Source organism: Nanorana parkeri, unplaced genomic scaffold, assembly GCF_000935625.1.
Source record: "Nanorana parkeri isolate BGI_ZX_2015 unplaced genomic scaffold, ASM93562v1 scaffold292, whole genome shotgun sequence".
Taxonomy (NCBI): Eukaryota; Metazoa; Chordata; class Amphibia; order Anura; family Dicroglossidae; genus Nanorana; species Nanorana parkeri.
The window spans coordinates 481,022-500,046 of NW_017306560.1; the positions used below are offsets into that span (position 1 = coordinate 481,022).

At 40.9% G+C, this 19,025-nt stretch overlaps 1 protein-coding gene across 2 annotated transcripts in view; it reads right to left on the bottom strand.

The window, feature by feature from the left end:
* Positions 1 to 19,025, bottom strand: part of ANKLE2 (ankyrin repeat and LEM domain containing 2) — a 36,986-nt gene that overhangs the window by 4,898 nt on the left and 13,063 nt on the right. For both annotated transcript variants that reach the window (XM_018557626.1, XM_018557625.1), the window contains exons 2-9: positions 11,597 to 12,037; positions 8,846 to 9,040; positions 7,073 to 7,266; positions 5,304 to 5,492; positions 5,074 to 5,196; positions 4,456 to 4,522; positions 2,091 to 2,260; positions 1,873 to 1,979 (exon numbers count right to left, since the gene is read on the bottom strand). In XM_018557626.1, coding sequence (XP_018413128.1) covers positions 1,873 to 1,979; positions 2,091 to 2,260; positions 4,456 to 4,522; positions 5,074 to 5,196; positions 5,304 to 5,492; positions 7,073 to 7,266; positions 8,846 to 9,040; positions 11,597 to 12,026 — 1,475 coding nt within the window. In that variant the 5' untranslated portion in view covers positions 12,027 to 12,037. The remainder of the gene's footprint in view (positions 1 to 1,872; positions 1,980 to 2,090; positions 2,261 to 4,455; positions 4,523 to 5,073; positions 5,197 to 5,303; positions 5,493 to 7,072; positions 7,267 to 8,845; positions 9,041 to 11,596; positions 12,038 to 19,025) is intronic.

Here is a 19,025-nt window from a genome sequence, read left to right on the forward strand (position 1 = left end):
CCTAACTAAAAAAAAAAAAAAAAGCAGTAAAAACGCATCGCACTGCAGCTAGGGCTGACTCACGCAGTTATGGTGTGAACTAGCCCTTAAGCCTAATTTATGTTGTCTTTATGTATTTGTTGAAATGTAACATAATTACCCACTATGCTGTACAGTAATTGTTTGGGCATGCAAGCACAGTGAATCAGCAACTACAGCAATCTGCCATAACATTATGACCACATGACTAATATTGAGTAGGTCCCCGTTTTGCCAGGAAACAGCCCTAAGCCATTGACTTCTCTAGACCTATGAAGGTATGCTGTGGTACCTGGCACCAAGCCATCCATAGCAGATATTTTAAGCCCTGCAAGTTGGGGCCTCAAATGGATCAGACTTGTTTTTCCAGCACATCCCACAGATGCTCGAATGGATTAAGATCTGGAGAATCTGGGGACCACATCAACACCTTGAATTCATTGTTGTGTTCCTCAAACAATAGTTGCAGTGTGGCAGGGTGCATTATCCTGCTGAAAGAGGCCACTGCCATCAGGAAGTACCAATTTCCATGAAGGAGTATACTAGGTCAGCAACAATGTTTAGGTAGGTAGGTGTCATCCACATGATTTGCAAGATCCAAAGTTTCCCAGACGAACATCACTCAAAGACTCTGTCCGCTTGCCTTCTCCCCATTCTGGTGCCATCTTTTCCCCAGCTAAGTGACACACGTGCACCCAGCCATCCAGACCATGGTCCAGTTCTGATGTTAGTTCACTTTGTAGGCACTTTTGGTGGTGGACACAGGTCAGCAAGAGCACCCTGACTTATCTGTGGCAACGCAGCCCCCCATATGCAAACTGTGATGCACTGTGTGTTCAGGCACCTTTCTATCCGAACCAACATTACATTACTCAGCAATGTGAGCTACAGTAGTTCTTCTATTGGATCGGACTACATGGGCCAGCCTTCACTCCCCACGTGCATCAATGAGCCTTGACCAGCCATGGTCCTGTCGCCAGCTCACCAGTTTTCCCTCCTTGAACCAGTTTTGGCAAGTCCTGACCATTGCAGGCTGGGAACATCCCACAAGAGCTGCAGTTTTGGAGTTGATCTGGCCCAGTCAATTAGCCATCAAAATTTGGCCCTGGTCAAAGTTGCTCAAATCCTTAAGCTTGCCTATTTTTCCGGCTTCCAACACATCAACTTTAGGGACAAAATGTTCACTTGCTGCCTAATATATCCCATCCACTTCCAGGTACCATTGTAATAAGATGATCAATGTTATGGACTTCACCGGTCAGTGGTCATAACGTTATGGCTGATCGGTGCACATTGGCATCATTAATAAAAATCTGATAGAGTGTCAAACAAGTCGATTGTAAAATAGACCACAAGTGTCCATATATTGTCTCAAGTTCCTCACAGTAAAACATATGCACACTTTTTCCCATGAGGGTTTCAGGCAGCACTGCAGCAGGATTTTCTGGCCCTAAGAGGTATGCACCAACAGCTGTCAGTAACCCCACACTCAGTGTCTTGAGTCACTCTTGCCCACTACGATGCAGCAACATGCATAGTACAACACATCAAATACTCATTAGGGCATCACGGTGCCATGCATCATCAAATGCACCTCACTGCTGCAAGGCTACACAAATTGCAATGCATAACCCCCCCCCCCCCCCCACATGATGTGGTGCGTTGCGTAGGAAATATGGTGCTGGTCTGTTCGGGTGCCCTGGCAACCCATCCAAATGAGTGGGCTGCCTTTACGCAATGCACATGCATCAATGCAAAGTACTGGAGCAAACAGGTCTGAATGGGCCCAAAGAGTAAATCTATAATTTTAGGTTAAACACAAATTATTTACAATTGTACAAGTCAGACTTTTACCTCCCTACTCTTTCCTCGCCTCTTTCTGGATCAGTCTTTCTGACATTGTGAAAAAATCCAGCCCTTTCCCGTGGTGGAGTCTTCCAAATTCTCCTAAAGTCCTCAGCCTACAAAAAAAAGAGAAAAAAAAAAGTCACACTTTGCTTACCTGCTATAAAGACTCTAGACATGCTCTACATTTTGTCAGTACGACCACATTTTTTTTTTTTGCCACTCACCTTTGAGGGACTCATTGGTCCAGCAAATGCTCTGACTGCTAGTAAAGGATCTTTAGGACTGACAGAGTATTTGGACTGAGAGAAATCAGGCTGTTCCGGTGACCAGGGAACTCCAATAATTGGGAATGAGGAGTTATCCTCTGCACGAAGAAGAGGTACATAAAAATGTCCTGCAAGTAAAATTTTAACAAATTAGCAAATGCAAAGTTCTTTGTAAAGCATGACATGAATATAAATACAACAGTACATACACCCCTATGCCTAAAATGGTTTCACTCAAAGCATTTTAACCCTTTCATAATTAGAGGTAATTGATTTAGCATCAGATAAAGAGGAACTCCAGGAATCTAAAAAGTTAACCCCTGCAGACTGGAATTCACTATAGGGGCAGTGAATTAAAAGGTTCTTTGAGCCGAGGTCCGAATCGCGGTCTGGACAGAACAGTCACTCAGCATCTGCACCACAGTCCGCCATTTAGGCTGCAATTACAACAGCAGCTGCATTGCAACGCTCAGCTGCTTGTGTTTCCAGGCACAGTACTGATTCTCAGATCCCAATGCATCACACTTTTTAAACAATTTTTGTTAGAAAATAATTGAAATGTCATCAGGTGTCCCAGTCAGGGTGCCTCCCTTACATAAGGTGTAACCATCCATCAGGTGCCCCCGTCAGGGTGCCATTGTCCCTACAATTGGTCCCAGGAATGCCCCATTAAAATGCTGCCGATTAATCCTGGAGTCCAAGGAGCAGTGAGTCGGTTCCCGAGAGGGGATGAGAAGAGCCGGGAGGCGGGGCAGACTTTGGGCTGCAAGGGAGACCGAAGACTATACTCTTCTGTCCTCTCTTAAAGCTGGGCGGGGAACAAAACTGATGTCAGTTGCTAGGGACGCTGTGGTCTTAGCAGCTAATGACTGAGGAGGAATGGGGGCCTGCAATGGGTTATGGCTGGCTGTGGATGCGCCTACTGTCAGCCAGCCATAACCTAGTGAGCAATCGCGGACTGGATCTGAACCGTGGTTCGCCATGTAAGGACCCCTGGTCTAGGGTAGCAAATAAAAATCTACTCCCCTAATCATCAAGCGCCTGGCTGCTAGGACCAGTTCCCCAAAGCCTTTTCTCCCCCAGACTCCTGCATTCTAAGCCCCACCATTCACCTGCATTAAACAAGAGGACGCAGAGAGACATGCCACAGCAGAGGGGGGAGACAGGTGAGCACCCTAGTAAAAAAAACAAGCAATTAACCCTTGCAGTGCAGGGGTAGTCCCACTGCAAGAGTTAACTTTTAAATACTGAAGTTAAATACTTCTTTATATGTGATGACTGACTACTTTGCAAAACTTCAAATTTTTTTTTTTTTTTTTAAACGACATTATAGGCTTTTATTTGGTACTCTGTCGTAATAATCATCCTTTTGATTATAGGTTGACAAAAAGAGAGGAAATTTATCAAAACTGGGAGAGACAAAATCTGGAGCAGATTTGCATTGCAACCAATCAGCTTCTCGCTCTCATTTTCACATCTTTACTGAGCAGACTGAAGAGAGATGCTAATTGGCTGCCATAGGCAACTGCTCCAGATTTTGATCAACTCCCCCCAATAAATTTTCCTTTTTCCCAAATCTGAAAATTACATTTAACAGATGTCACTGCAGCCTGAAGTTGGCAGTGTGGCAGGCTTTTTTCCCAATGAAGCCTCTAGTTTGCATGTGACTGCTGCTAATAGAGGATAGTGAATACATTATCAGACACCACTCTGATCATTAACGGATAAATAGTAGGAACTCAACCCATAAGTGATAGCGGAGATTGAGAGCCTTTAGTTATGCAATGTTAGCTGCATGCTCTCAAAGGGAGACACAAACTTAAAATGTAAGTTCACTTTATCACAAAATGTGAAAAGTTGAATTTACCAACAGCACCTCTCGCGAACCCCACACACAGCTATGATTTCCCACCAGCCAGTGTACGGCTTGTACCAACTTCCCGGCCAATCAGGAAGCCAGGCCGCCAGTCATTACCCGGGGCCCAGAAGCTGGCTCTACGTTCCCTCGCTTCTCCCTCTCTCTCTGACCGAAAGGTCCAGTATCGGGATAAGTTTTGGAGCATTTGGGCGAGTACGAGTCCAAATACTTGGTATCATCACCTAATAAAGATTATACCCTACACACATTCCACTGACATGTAGTCTCATATAAAGAGCTAAGATTTTGTAAGGGGGACAGGAAAGGTAATGTACACAATTATGATGCCTCAAACTAAAAAGTTTATCTGGGATTTTTTAAATAGCTGCAAGTAGTGTAAAGGCAAGAAGGCAGACAGAGGCTGATCCAGAACAACACACATACAAATAAAAATTGTACGTGTACCTTTTAGACATTCTCTAATCTTTATTTTCAGCTCCATAGATTTATTTTTGCTTCTTTCACATATTACCTGTGTGCACACATGAAAACGTTAGCGATATGTTAAGAATTACTGTCAGACTGATTTATTTAACTTATCATATTTGAATACTACAAATAAATCAGCGAATAAGTGGTAAATATCAGGATGTAAAATAGAAAGCCATTTACTAAATATTAAAAACTGTTAGAATAGGAATATACGAAGTTCTAAAACTAAATAGTGCAAGTTATTTTCTGAAACCCTGTTTAAAAATTTGAACAGGCAGACCTTTATGGACAATGTAGACAAGAACTTCCCTACAGGTAATCAAAGTGCCTCACCTATAAGGACCTTACTTTAAAGCAGTGTAAAATGCTATACTTTAGCTAACATATGTGATAATATAGCACACAATGTAGTTGGCTATAAACCATTAATTACTGCAGCAAAACTTGGCAAAAAGTAAACCATGCCAAGCTACTGAAACTATTTTAATACTTGTATGTATGCCATACAAGACCATCTCTGGACCTGTAATATTTCAGTTTACAGCAATTTTAGAACACCACGGGTATCAAGAACAGAAGACCAATACTTACCTCTTCTGGAATCTGATTATACTTGTTCCTGGGATTTTTTATAATGTCAGGATGTGAACACAGCATATTGACTACCTCTACATTCCCAAATTTGCAAGCAAAATGCAAAGGAGTGTCAAAAGCCTAAAAGGAAACAAAAATATATGCATATATAAAACATTCTAAAAATGTTTAAACGTATATAGAGGAACTTTGCTAAAGAAACCCAAGCTATTAGTATGATCATTTACCATTTTATCTGGTGTGTTAAGATACAAGTCAACGATATACTGAATTCGTTTCTGAAGCATACTATCATCATCATCAGGATACATAAGCCTCATAAATTCGGGGTTCTCCAAAGTATTAAGTAATAGCTGGCTGATCCCAGCCTGATTCTCTCTGGCAGCTACATGCATAACATTGTATCGGCATCCTTCCTGTAGAATGTAAAACTAAAGTAAATTCAAGGAACACGTTACATATAAGACTTTAGTAACATGAAGATAACAGAAAGGTATAGATATCCATCAACAAATCACAGATCACCGTTCATAAACATGACCAAACTTACTGCAAAAGTTCTAAGAAAAGAAGTACTTGCTATGAGATAAAATCACTATACTGTTCTTGGCACTATTTTACAACAGAGCAAGACAGAAAATCATGATCCTCTTTTAAAAAGGTGCCCTTAGAGCAAAGAAAAAAAAGCTAAATATGCAACATATGAGAGCAGCATATTGGCACAAAGCAAACTGTAGGGTAACCCAATCAATGCTTTTAAGTAGGGATGCAGTGTTTGTAAATAATTGAGGACATAGTATGGTTACTGTATCCTCAATTATGAATGAATGGGAGGTGATCTACATAACCTCGTGTTCATGATTGTGGTTATAGTAAATATACTATCACCACAAGTTATGAATGGACAGGAAAACTCAGAGGATTCATGTTCATTGATAACAGGGGCTGCAGAAAAAGAGATTGAGGACTCAGTGTCCACAATCTCTTTTTCTATTTTAAAAAGGGAAATATCAGGAGCCTGTTTAGACCCCTAATATTTCCACCGAAGCCCCTACAAGTAAAGTAAAAAATAAAAATAATAAAAAATATAAAATAAAGTTTATAAAAAATAAAATATTTTTTAAAATTTGGAAAAAAAAGTAAATAAACATTTTTGGTTTCGACCTGACATTTTTTTATTTCGGTTTAGAAATTTCCATTTCGGTACACCTCTAAGGAAAAAACTTGCACACAAACAAAACAAAAATCGCTCATACTTAAAAGTATATCTAAATGCAAAACTCGTACAGGAGGGGGGAACCAGTGAGCAAACATTTGATAGATGAGTCTAAATGAGAGTCTGTAAGGAACAAGGAAGGAGACCAGGAATGATTGCAGCAGATTTAAAAGTTGGGCAAAATGTACATTAAAAGAGTGCAAGTATACAAACGAATGTGGGTATCAGAACAAGGAGCATATAAAGATAGACAATTCAGAAAGGACAGCAGAAGAGAGAGAAAAGCTACACTGCATACATAGGGAAGAGAGGAGAAGGCACAAGGATGGGCTACAAGAGTGCAGTAACAGGTTGAGAGGTGGCAGGGCACAATACAGCTGGGGCAGAATGGGTAGAGTAGCACAGAAGTTGCCAAAGGTCCTAAAAAAAAAACACACAAAGATGGGTGTGGAGAGTACGCATAGTCTCGGATGCTGATGCTGCCACCAATTAGGAGTTAGAAAACTGCTTTGAGTTTAATCATAGTGATGGAGTTCTAAATCAGATAATGCAAGGCAGTACATAATACCACAGCAGTAACATGCTTAAAAAGGACAAAGAAAACACACAAAAAAACAAAAACTTTAATGAAGAAACATATCAAGATTTTCTCAAATAAAACGGCAATACATGTGGAAAAGTTTACAAAAGTTAGGACCTATGCGCATCCTTTATCATATTTTATTAGATCAGTCTATAGTATCTTAGGATCATGGCAAGAGCATTTGTGAACAATCCTACCTGAACCACAGTTGGGTTGTCTCCTGATCCAATAAGATAACGAGGATTGCTCCAAATTAGCTCCGCAAATGTGCTTGAATCTCCCTTTTCCACAGCTTTCCTTAATTTTGCTGTCAAATCTTGAGTTCTTGGACTCTTGAAGCTGTTTGCCTTCTCCTTGCTGAGACAGTCTGTTTCTGCAGTTGAGTATGCATCTAGATATTACCGAAGACACAATACATTTGTACTCAACGCAAAATCCTTTTCATGGGGTGTATTGAAGGATGCAGGAACAACTGTAGGCCAGGACAGGATAAACCCAAACTACCACCACCATGCTTCAATTTTGAAGAAAGCAGTACGGAGAGTAGTATAAAACACAGGGGTGGGGTGGAACCTATGTCTCTCAATGAACTACAGGGAAAGGATTTTAAGGTGTCTTCAAAAATTCTATTTTCTTTCTCGTCTATTGAAGAAGAGCACAAAGTAATTTACTTTATGGACATCCAAAAGCAGTACAACAGAGATGTGGGCAACACAGGAAAACACCAACTGGCCAGAGTTAAACACAGAAATTGGGTCTGTCTGCAGCTTAAAGAGCTGTCTTAATGACTTTAAGGACAGGACTAGCTTGGTTAAATGACGACAGAATATTGTGTTGTAGAGGTCAAGAGTGAAACTGGGCAAATGTGACAGTCTCGAGAATCAGACCCAGGACATACAAAATGCTTAGGGTCTGACAGCTCCTAGACTTGAGAGCATGAGTCTGGGATTGCAAAGTTTGAAGTTTCTCCTAATTAAAAAATACTTTGGCCTGAGCTGTGTCTAGGACCAGACCCAGATACTTTAAATTAGGAGTCTGTTACCACACCGAATTATAAAGGTTCAGGATCCATCAGAAATGTTGTAATGTCTCGACAGTAACGTCTGGACAGTCAAGGCTACAATGTCTGAAAGACCCTCCACTGACTGTTCCCTAAACAAGAGGTAGTCTAAATACCCCACAATAGGGATTCCATAAGAGCACAGCAGGGCTAGGGCTGGGGCCAGCACCTCGGTGAACACCATAGGTGCGGACAGGATGCAAAGTGGTGGGGCCACAAACTGAAAGAGCAGGGGACCCACAGCAAAGCGTAGAAAGTGCTGTGAGGAGAGAGGAATGCATCTCAGAGATTCACAGAAGTCAGGAGGCCACCCTGGTGAAGAAAGATTGACAGACCTGGTGGTTTACATGCAGAATTTCTGAGCTTAAATTAAGACATTTAAGTGCTTTGACATTAAAGATGGGGCAGATGCACCTTTTTAGGCTGGAACCTCTAAAACTGTTCTGCCATGGGGACTGAAGCACTGACACCGTCATCCAGAAGCCCCAGAGGGATGTATGGAGATTGCTAATATGTGCAGTGACTCAGAAAGCCTGGAGGTAATAAACTGAGGAGAGGGTGGGAATGAAACTTTAGCTTGTAGGCCCTAGAAACCACCTCCCTCACCCAAGCATCTGAGATGTAAGCTGCCCAAAGAGTCTGCAAAGAACTACTGGTCCTTCACTTTGAAATGTGGGGGAACCTTCATGAAGAGGAAGTTTGCCTGGGGGTTCAGTGGACTTCGAGCACCAGACCTTGCAGGGCTGACTGGGAACCAAGCTTGGGGGGGTTTGAACTTGTAGCTTGCAAGAATGATGCTTTGCTCCGCCCACTACAGCATGGAGCTACAGAGAGCATAGTATGGTGGTGACCAGGGGAATAGCAAGCTATCAAAATACTAGTGGTATAGGTACATTTCTGAATTACTTACCTCTAAGAAGAGGTGAAGAAATCTTCACAGGGGATAAGGGCAGTAAAGATTTGCTGGGAGAAGAATAGTAGTCACATATTCCATTAGCAAATTTTTCAGCATCATCTCTGGAATGGAAAGCCTTGAACCGAGACCCCTTCAGCATTTTTACAACCTGTAGCGCTTCTTTCTTGTCCATATAAATGTGTATCTTTTCTTTATTGAAATGAAGAAAAAAGAAAATGTCTTTAATAGGAAAGAAATACTAACCAATTGCAGAACTAGAGATTTTCATTTCCATAGATATCACATAATGGGGATGGCACCAGCATACCATTCTGACTTTGATTTGCATATGTATGCTGAACCTGGACACAGGAGCCAGCAACAATGCAGCTTTAATCCGATACGTGTGGTTCTTACTCCAACTCCAACAACCAAATATACAGTCCAGTCTACAAAACCTGTTTTTGTTTTGTCTAGAGTGGCTTTAATTTTGGCTTATTAAAAGCTTGTACGATCTGCCCATCTTGGACAGGCAGATTGTACTTGCGATCATCGAAAGCCCGCCCTGCTGAGGGGCGGGCTTCCAATGACCGCAATGAGGGGCGGGCTTCTGATCACTGCAAATGGGCAGTGTGCACGTGCACACACTGGCCCGTTCGGCAGTTGTCGAACAAGCAGGCCACTAACCCGCCGAGAATAGTACGATTCTCTTCGGGTTTTCAAGCCTGCTTGTTCGATGGATAATGTGCGACCATACGGTAGAAACGGTCGCACGCCTTCCATACAGTTTGCGACTATCGTACGATAATCGTACAGTGTATGGGCACTTTAGGCTGTAAAAAAAAAAAGGAATGCATCACTGAGATAACAGAAACATTAGGAGTGGCCCAATCTGGTACATTCTGAGAAAAAAAAAAAAAAACAAGAAGAAAGCACTGGTGAGCCCTTCAACAGAAAAGCGTAAACGTCTAAGAAAAACAGTGGTGGTTGACTGTAGGATCCTATCCATGGTAAAAGAAAAACACCTTCACAATATGCCGCCAAGTGAAGAACACTCGGACACTCTCCAGGAGGTAGGTATAGCATTATCCAAGTCTGCCATAAAAAGACTTTATGAGAGCAAATACAGAGGGATCACCATCATCTGTAAAACACAGTGGGGGCAGCGTGATGGCATGGGCATGCATGGCTTCCAAAGGCACTGGGTCACATGTTTTTATTAATGATGTGATAGAAGACAAGCAGTCAGATGAATTCTGAAGTCTATAGGGATTTATTGTCTGCCCAGATTCAGTGAAGTTGATTGGACAGCAATTTACTTTACAGATACAGACAATGACCCAAAAAATACTGCAAAAGTAACCCAGGAGTTTTTATTTTTTATTTTAAGGCAAACAAGTACCGTATTTGCCGGCGTATAAGACGGGTTTTGAGACTGAAAAACGAAAATCGGGGGTCGTCTTATACGCCGGGTATGGATGTGGTATACTATATACTGCATGTAGCTTCGGCTACATACAGTATGCCGCGCTGAGCCAATCACGGCAGACTTTGTATTAATGAATACGGTATACTGTATGTAGCCGAAGCTACCGTACATACAGTATTACCACACATCCAGCGGGCTGACAGATTAGCCTCCTTGGCGGTCTGATGATTTTATTTTTTTGTTCTATTTTTTTTTTTTACTTTTACAATTGCCGCCGGTTCCGCCCCCCTGCGATGCTGACGCTTGCGAGGACGGAGGACACAGCGGGGATCGCGGACAAGGTAAGAGACTGTAATCCCGAGTGTGGCTCGGGGTTAACACTTATGGTACTGAAAATTAACCCCAAGCCACACTCGGGAATACCGCCATGGATGTTAGTGGGTGCATTTAAACATTATTTTGGGCTATACTCGTCTTATACGATGAGTAAAGCCCAAAACCTATATTTTAACACAGAAATTAGGGGGTCGTATTATACGCCGGCAAATACAGTAGATTATTCTGCACTGGCCGAGTGAATCACCTGATCTCAACCCAATCGAGCATGGATTCACTTGCTGAAGACAAAACTTAAGGCAGAAAGACCCATGGGCAAACAACAACAACTGGAGACTGCAGTAAAGGCCGGGCAAAGCATCACAAAGGAGGAAACCCAGCATTTGGCGATGTCCATGCATTCCAGATTCAAGCAGTCATTGCCTGCAAAGGATCCTCGAAAAAGTATTAAAAATGAACATTTTATTTATGATTTTGTTAATTTGTCCAATTACATTTGAGCCCCCGAAATAAGTGGACCATGTATGAAAATTGTTGTAAAAATGTTTGTAGTTCATATGATCTTTTTGTTCAACCCATTAAAGATGAGCGTCTGAACTTCAATTGCATCTTGCTTGTTTAATTTCTAATCAATTGTGGTGGCATACAGAGCCAGAATTATGAAAATTCTGTCATGTCCAATTATTTCCAGACCTAACTGTATAATGCATGTAACTGTGTTGTCTATGCCCATAGGGTTTATAACGTTGTTGGATTTATTATAAAGTATAGTTAGTATATACTATATTAGATATAATAATTACATTATTATTATAACTAGTTTTTGTAATGGAGTTAATTTTAAACAGTTTATCGCTAATGTTGCTACCACCATTGAACATCTTGTACATGGAGATCATATCCCCCCTTAATCTCCTCACCTCCAATGTGAACATGTTTAAATTTAGTAGCCTTGTAATAATGTAATAATGAAGGTTATACAGGATAAAATAAAGGCTTACCATTTTTAGTCAGAGTGTCTTCATACAATGGACAAACAGCATAAAATACAGGGGGAGCATTAGAATGTATCTGGTTGGCAACACAAGCTCGATCCAATAGGTTCAAAGAAGCTACATTGTGATGCAATGATGAAGCTTCCTCAACAGGAGGGTTTAAGCCGACATTATATCCAAATTCCCGATCTTCAGAGCAATGAGTCGCCTGGAAACGTTGTGTGTTTTGAGTATAGTCAGCAGCAGGTGTACCCACATTTGAATTTAAAGCCTCTAAATTAACACCTTGTTGTTCCAGTAAAGTTCGAGCTAGTTTTCTCTCAAATGTTGATCGAGTGGTTGAAGTAATAGGCCCACAGTGCAATCCAGCTTTCTGTATCTCCTCTCTCAGCTCATCTGGGTCCAACAGCTTTAGATTGGTCAGAATCTCTTCCATACTCTGCTTGCCTTAAAAAAGGAAATAACAGTTTTAGTCATCAGCAACTACACTGTTCACATATATGAAAACTACAGTTGTATCTCCTCATACCAAATATATAAATATCAACAGCTAACTTCCATTCTGAAAATGGACCGGAACTTAAGAGAGTGAAGATTTGCTATTTTATGGGAACATTTAGAAATGTTAATTGTGCCCAAGCAGTACCCCGAGGAGGAAACAAAAAACCCCAAACACACCTTTTGAATTTCCCCTAAAAAATAGCAGTGTACTTCCAGATATGCACCCCTATGCCTACTACTAAATGAGGGCTGGTGATGTCATTACCATGCTGCTAACCGTTCTCCATGCTGAAAGCCCCGACATGAGAAAGCAAAATCCTACCTCTACCAAGAAGGCCGTCTTCACACAAAGACCGTGCAGATCAGGTCAGACAGTAACGCTGGGTTTACACCTTAGCGTATTGGAAACTCGCGTTTGCCACCCGTTTCTTACCGCGACTTGCGGTAAAAGAAACGCGTGACAAACGCGAGTTTCCGAGGGGGTATCCAGCTGTATGCTTATGGATACAGCCGGATACGTGCGTTAATACGCCCCAAAGAAGCTCCTGTACTTCTTTGGGCGTATGGCGTTTTACCGTGCGGTAAAACGCGCAGGTGAGAACTAAGCCCATAGGCAAACATGGGTTTTCACCTGTTGCGCGTTATACCGCGCGTTCACGCTCAGGTGTGAACTGGGCCTAATGGGGAAAATATCAGCTGCAGGAAGACCACAGCCAATACTGGTGAATAGTCCTTTACCCTCTGCCAAAAATCCGTTCGCCGATCTTCTCAACGCTGAATGGGGCCAGAAGCAAGGCAGATCGTATTACTTAGCCCTCAGTGGGGCATAATCTACAATAGGTTCTTTTTTTTTTGGAGTGAAAAGGTGACACTAGGGGGTCTAATAGACCCCTGTCACCTTAAAAACAAACAACCTGTCACCACCAGTATGCTACCACCTGTGCTTGTGTGCCTATGTGATAGCAATTCAGAGGGAAAAAAAAGTTTTAAAAAATAAATGTAAAGTCCCCTCAAGCAAATTAACTGAAAAATATACGAAAATGATAATCGTGCTACATGTTGTTAGGTATCGCCTTGTGTGCCAGAGAGAGCAATAATTCTACGGTCAATACCTACAAATATCGCTAAACTGATGGCCTGTACAGCCTGTTAACCTCCTGCCGTCCGCCCGTTGAGAAAAAACGGACAGACGGCAGACTCCCATTTGCGGGTTGCCGTCTCCAGACGGCATTTATTTCCTGCTTGCGCGCGCCCCAAAGCGTGCGGGCAGAAAAAGCCCGTACTTTCAGCATAACCGTTACCGGCTGTTTCTCATACAACCGATCAGCGACCTCTATAGCCGCCGCTGATTTGATCTGGCGCAACACCCCCCGAGTGCCGCCGCCACTCCTGACCCCTCACCTTCAAATCGCCGGGATCCGCTATCCCATCAGCGGCCCGGGACGGCGATCAGCATCTTCTTCCTCCTTGCTGATCTCCCTCCGTATGGGCAATGCAGGAGTGCTGTGTATTACATCACTTCCGCATTCACCTGTCAGTCATCTGGCTGCTATAGCCAGAGAGAAGAAGCTGATAAAGCGGATCTCTGCTACATCAGCTTCTTTTTGGGGTCCCCAGGTGACATTAGGGGTCCTAGAGACACCTAATGCCTCCATAAAGATGACCTGTCAGTGTGGCTTTGCTATTATATAGGGGGATCGTTATCCCCCCATGTAACAGCAATAACAATAAGTGTAAAAAAAATAAATATAAAAAAAAAGTAAAAATAAAATAAGTCACATATAAAAAAAAAAGTAAAAAAAAAACCAAAATTTTCTAAGTCTCCCACCCCCACATTCACACACATATAAACATAAATATGTATCAGCACGCGAAAACAACAATTGCGCTACACATGTTACATATCGCCGCAAACGTCGGAGTGAGAGCAATCATTTTAGGGCCATCAATCACTGATAACACTAAACTGACGAGCGGTAAAAGCTTTTAAAGCGTCGCCTATGGCCCACTTTGGGTATTGTAGTATGAGGTTTTGTGCGTGCGCTCAATTTTAAGGCTTGACATGTTTGGTGTGTTTTTACCCGACGTGACCCCGTCTCTTATATTTTACTAAAAAATTGGGTAATAATAAAGGTTTTATAATTTAATATAGGGGAACCAGTTCTCTTTTTTACGTTTTCTGTAATTTTTCCTTACTATAGTAAAAAAATAAAACCCCAGTGATGATTAAATACCACCAAAAGAAAGCTCTATATGTCACTAAAAAATTGTATAAAATTCATTTCCATACAGCGTTGCATGACGGAATAAAGTGTCAGTCAAAGTACTGCAGCGCTGAATACTGAAAAATGTCCCGGAAGGGGGTTTAACACCATGGACTTCAAGTGGTTAAAGCATCACCTATGGAAAATATGGGATACATGCAAATTTTAATGTTGGCATCTATTTACTTGTTGCAACCTCATCTTTTGTATTTTACACAAAAAAATACACAAAATGGGTATTATATTTGGTTTTAGGGCACTAAAATTTACAAAAATTTTGGGTTTGATAAAGAGTTGTTAATATCGTGCAATGTAATTTTGCAACTGCTACCATTTTATTCTACAGGGTCTTTGCTTTCAGAGTATATACAGTACTGTGCAAAAGTTTTAGGCAGGTGTGAAAAAATGAGGTAAAAAGTAAGAATGCTTTCAGAAATATATATATTTTTTATCAATTTACAAAATGCAAAGTTAGTGAACAGAATAAAAATTTAAATCAAATATTTGGTGTGACTACCCTTTGGCTTCAGACCAACATCAATTCTTAAGCTGGCCCCACCTATAGATTATCTGCAGATTTTATATGGTCAGATGGAAAACATGCAACAGACCGTGGCGGGCCATTGAAGTGAATGGCACCGTAGCCACACCCTCCGGCCGCAAAGGATCACAAGGCACATTATGCCTGCTGTCCGGTCAAAATGCTGCAAGCACTATTTTGTCATAATGTGCCTTGCGATCCCATGCGGCCAATCGCATTGCGGCCGGAGGGCGTGGCTACTGTGCCATTCACTTCAATGGCCCCCCACGCCCCCTCCTGCCTCACAAAAAAGTGAGCCAGCCGCAAAGCGAGGCAGTGCGTTCTGGCCAGAATAGGTTGTGAACGGGCCCTAACTGAAACAAAAAAGCTGTGTAGGAGGCTTAAACTGGATGAGGAACAGCCAAACTGTGCTACTAAAGGTGAGGTTGTGGTTCATGGCACGGGTCTTACACCATAGCAAGACTGCTGAAGCAGTATAAATACCTTGTGTCTTGTTGTTGTGCTCAATATCTCTCCCAGGCAAAGATTTCAAAGCAGACTGGAGTTTCAAGATGTGCTGAAGCACAAACAAACGGGCAAAGTTGAGGACCATAGACGCAGTGGTCAACAAAGGAAACAATGCAGCAGATGAAAGACACATCATGCTTACTTCCCTTTCGACATCTGAAGATGTCCAGCAGTTTTGCCCGTAGATGTGAAGTTTGAACTACGGATTATTAGGAAGCCGGGAGGCGGATCATGACCAGGAAAAAGTTCTCCTTCAGGTCCTCCTCTGCAGATTGACAGCAGGCAGTGGGTGGGTGCAATTGCCAGCCTGCTACTGCAACTTAAAATAGCTAATAGCAGGCTGGCTATTGCTCCCAGATGCTAGATGGGTACTTGACGCCAGCTTTATACTGCCGGCAGAAAAGGGGGCACGGGGGAGCAGCTGAGAAACGGTGGCACAGGGCCAGCAGAGAAGGAAACAGAGCAGCAGAGGAGAAACAGGGGGGGAGCAGAGGAGGAACTGAGGGAGAGCATAAGCATGGCAGAGGAGGAACAGGGCAGAAGTGGAGGCACCGGGGGGAGGGGTTAGTCAGTGGAGGAATGCAGAGGCACAGCAGTCTCTCCTCCCCACTGGTGCCAGCTGCAGTGGTCTGTGTCCTCACTGCCAGGGGGATCCAACGTAGGAATGCAGAGGCACAACAGTCTCTCCTACTCGACATGACCCTGTCTTTTATATTTTACCAAATTTGGTATTGTTTCTTTGCACTAAATTTCATTTACTGTATTTTATCCTAAAAATACTGGTTTGATAAACATTTGAAACATAAAAATTGCAACTAGCAATTCTACAGGCCCTCTGCTGTCAGAAAATATAATTGTTAAGGGTTTTTGGCCATTTTCTAGCCAAAAAATTAATCATGTGTGCAAATATTAAGAAATTGCTCCAGGCAGCAAGTGGTTAGACCTAGATTAAGCATGTGCTAGAACAAAATCCATCAAAATAAGGAGCACAAAAGGGTGTCGGCAATCATTTCATTGAACAAAATAACACATTGCATTCCTTTAACATGTTATCTTGTAAAATTTAGCTGCAGTATTGCTTTAAGGTAGTTAGCCATCAGAATGGAAGGACAACGCCTTTATCAAACTGATCAGGGGGCTGTGTAGACATACAGTTGAGGCCAAATGATCAATATCATTTCATATTAACTACTTGGCTTAAAGAAAAAAAGTTAATGAATAGTTTATGAAAACTGGAAAGCAGAAATAAAAAAAAAGTTGTTACCACTACCAACCAATAAGGTTTCACCTTTTCTTTTATGGATAAAAAGTTCCCACCGTCTTAAAATATACTAAAGGATCCCAAAATTGCTTCCAGGAACACAAGGGTACTAAATTCCGGGCTAAAAAAGGAAATCACAAACCTAAAATGAAAAACTGGTAACTAGCTTTTGTAAATTTCAATTAAAGCGCAAGTTTCTGGTCTCCTCCATTAAGCCTCCTAGACAGGACTGACTGGTTACAGAATAATAATAATAATAATAAACTATATCCATCTTTCCAATAACAGAACCCAGTGGAAAGTGTACTTTCGCAGCCAAACTGCGATAACACCCATTTAATATGCGTTACATGTTTCCAGTTACATAGCATAAGCGTAAAAAAAAAAGTTTCTTGCGTTTAAATTGTTTTTACTTGGTTTAGGGTTGTAAGGGTTAAAATTTATTCTAGCTTCTATTTCTTTGAAATGTTAGGAGGGGCTGTGAGGGATGAGGGGGGTCTATGTTGGCTTGCCCACAATCCTCAAATTTCAGTGCCAAAACTTTCTATTGTGGTTGACCACGGTAAAAAGGGTTAAGAAAAACCTGGATTCAGCCATCTTGCCTGATTTAAAACATCTAAAAAGGTAAGACTTTTTTTTTTTTTAAAGTTATTTTTCATTATGCTGTGTGAATAGGAACACAACGCACATATGGAGGGGGTTTTCTCAAATCGGACTGCAAAAGTGGAAATACACTTTCATTTACTTCCACACATACTACAGGTCAGCAATTATAAAGAAAACTGCACAATTATCAACAGTCAGGTAGTTTATCATGTTCCAGTGTGCTGCAAATAGTTCAATTCACATTTTGGGATAAAAGGTCTGTCATGACAACCAGTTTAAAAATAGATACCTCCACCTATGAGTCACTCTTTTTAAAAAAGTAAAAACATTCCTGCACTGCATGGCTCCAGCTTAATGTAAGGCTTAGATTTTAATTGAATGCACTAACCAGAAGCCAAGAAATACTTTCCACAACAGCATTCGAGAGTTAGCATTGTAGTGCATTCAAGACGAGCATTTTATTTTATAAACTTTTTCTTGCAAGGCTAACTACAAAAAAATAAATGCTTACGATAAAACAACAATCTACTTATTTTAATTGTTGTTTTTACAAAGCAGGATGTAAAAGTAATTAAAAGGATAAATCCACTTTCCAAGGCAAATTTGGGAAAATGCAATTACGAATTACCCCATCCCCTTTTAATTAGGTTCATGGATTTTAAATAATGCAAATTGTAAAACTAAGCCAATATAATAAAAAAAATAATAACTTTTTATTTAAAAATGGCACACCAAAAAAAAACAAATTCTATTTGTAATTTTAGTTTATTAAACTTAATTTTTTATATTTGTTTGCATTTCTAATTTTTATATATTTAACTTTTTTTATCTTTTTAATTTTAGTTTTAATTTTTTTTTTTTTTTTACTTTATTGCTGGGAGCAATAGCCAGCCTAAACAGAACCCAGTGGAAAGTGTACTTTCGCAGCCAAACTGCGATAACACCCATTTAATATGCGTTACATGTTTCCAGTTACATAGCATAAGCGTAAAAAAAAAAGTTTCTTGCGTTTAAATTGTTTTTACTTGGTTTAGGGTTGTAAGGGTTAAAATTTATTCTAGCTTCTATTTCTTTGAAATGTTAGGAGGGGCTGTGAGGGATGAGGGGGGTCTATGTTGGCTTGCCCACAATCCTCAAATTTCAGTGCCAAAACTTTCTATTGTGGTTGACCACGGTAAAAAGGGTTAAGAAAAACCTGGATTCAGCCATCTTGCCTGATTTAAAACATCTAAAAAGGTAAGACTTTTTTTTTTTTTAAAGTTATTTTTCATTATGCTGTGTGAATAGGAACACAACGCACATATGGAGGGGGTTTTCTCAAATCGGACTGCAAAAGTGGAAATACACTTTCATTTACTTCCACACATACTACAGGTCAGCAATTATAAAGAAAACTGCACAATTATCAACAGTCAGGTAGTTTATCATGTTCCAGTGTGCTGCAAATAGTTCAATTCACATTTTGGGATAAAAGGTCTGTCATGACAACCAGTTTAAAAATAGATACCTCCACCTATGAGTCACTCTTTTTAAAAAAGTAAAAACATTCCTGCACTGCATGGCTCCAGCTTAATGTAAGGCTTAGATTTTAATTGAATGCACTAACCAGAAGCCAAGAAATACTTTCCACAACAGCATTCGAGAGTTAGCATTGTAGTGCATTCAAGACGAGCATTTTATTTTATAAACTTTTTCTTGCAAGGCTAACTACAAAAAAATAAATGCTTACGATAAAACAACAATCTACTTATTTTA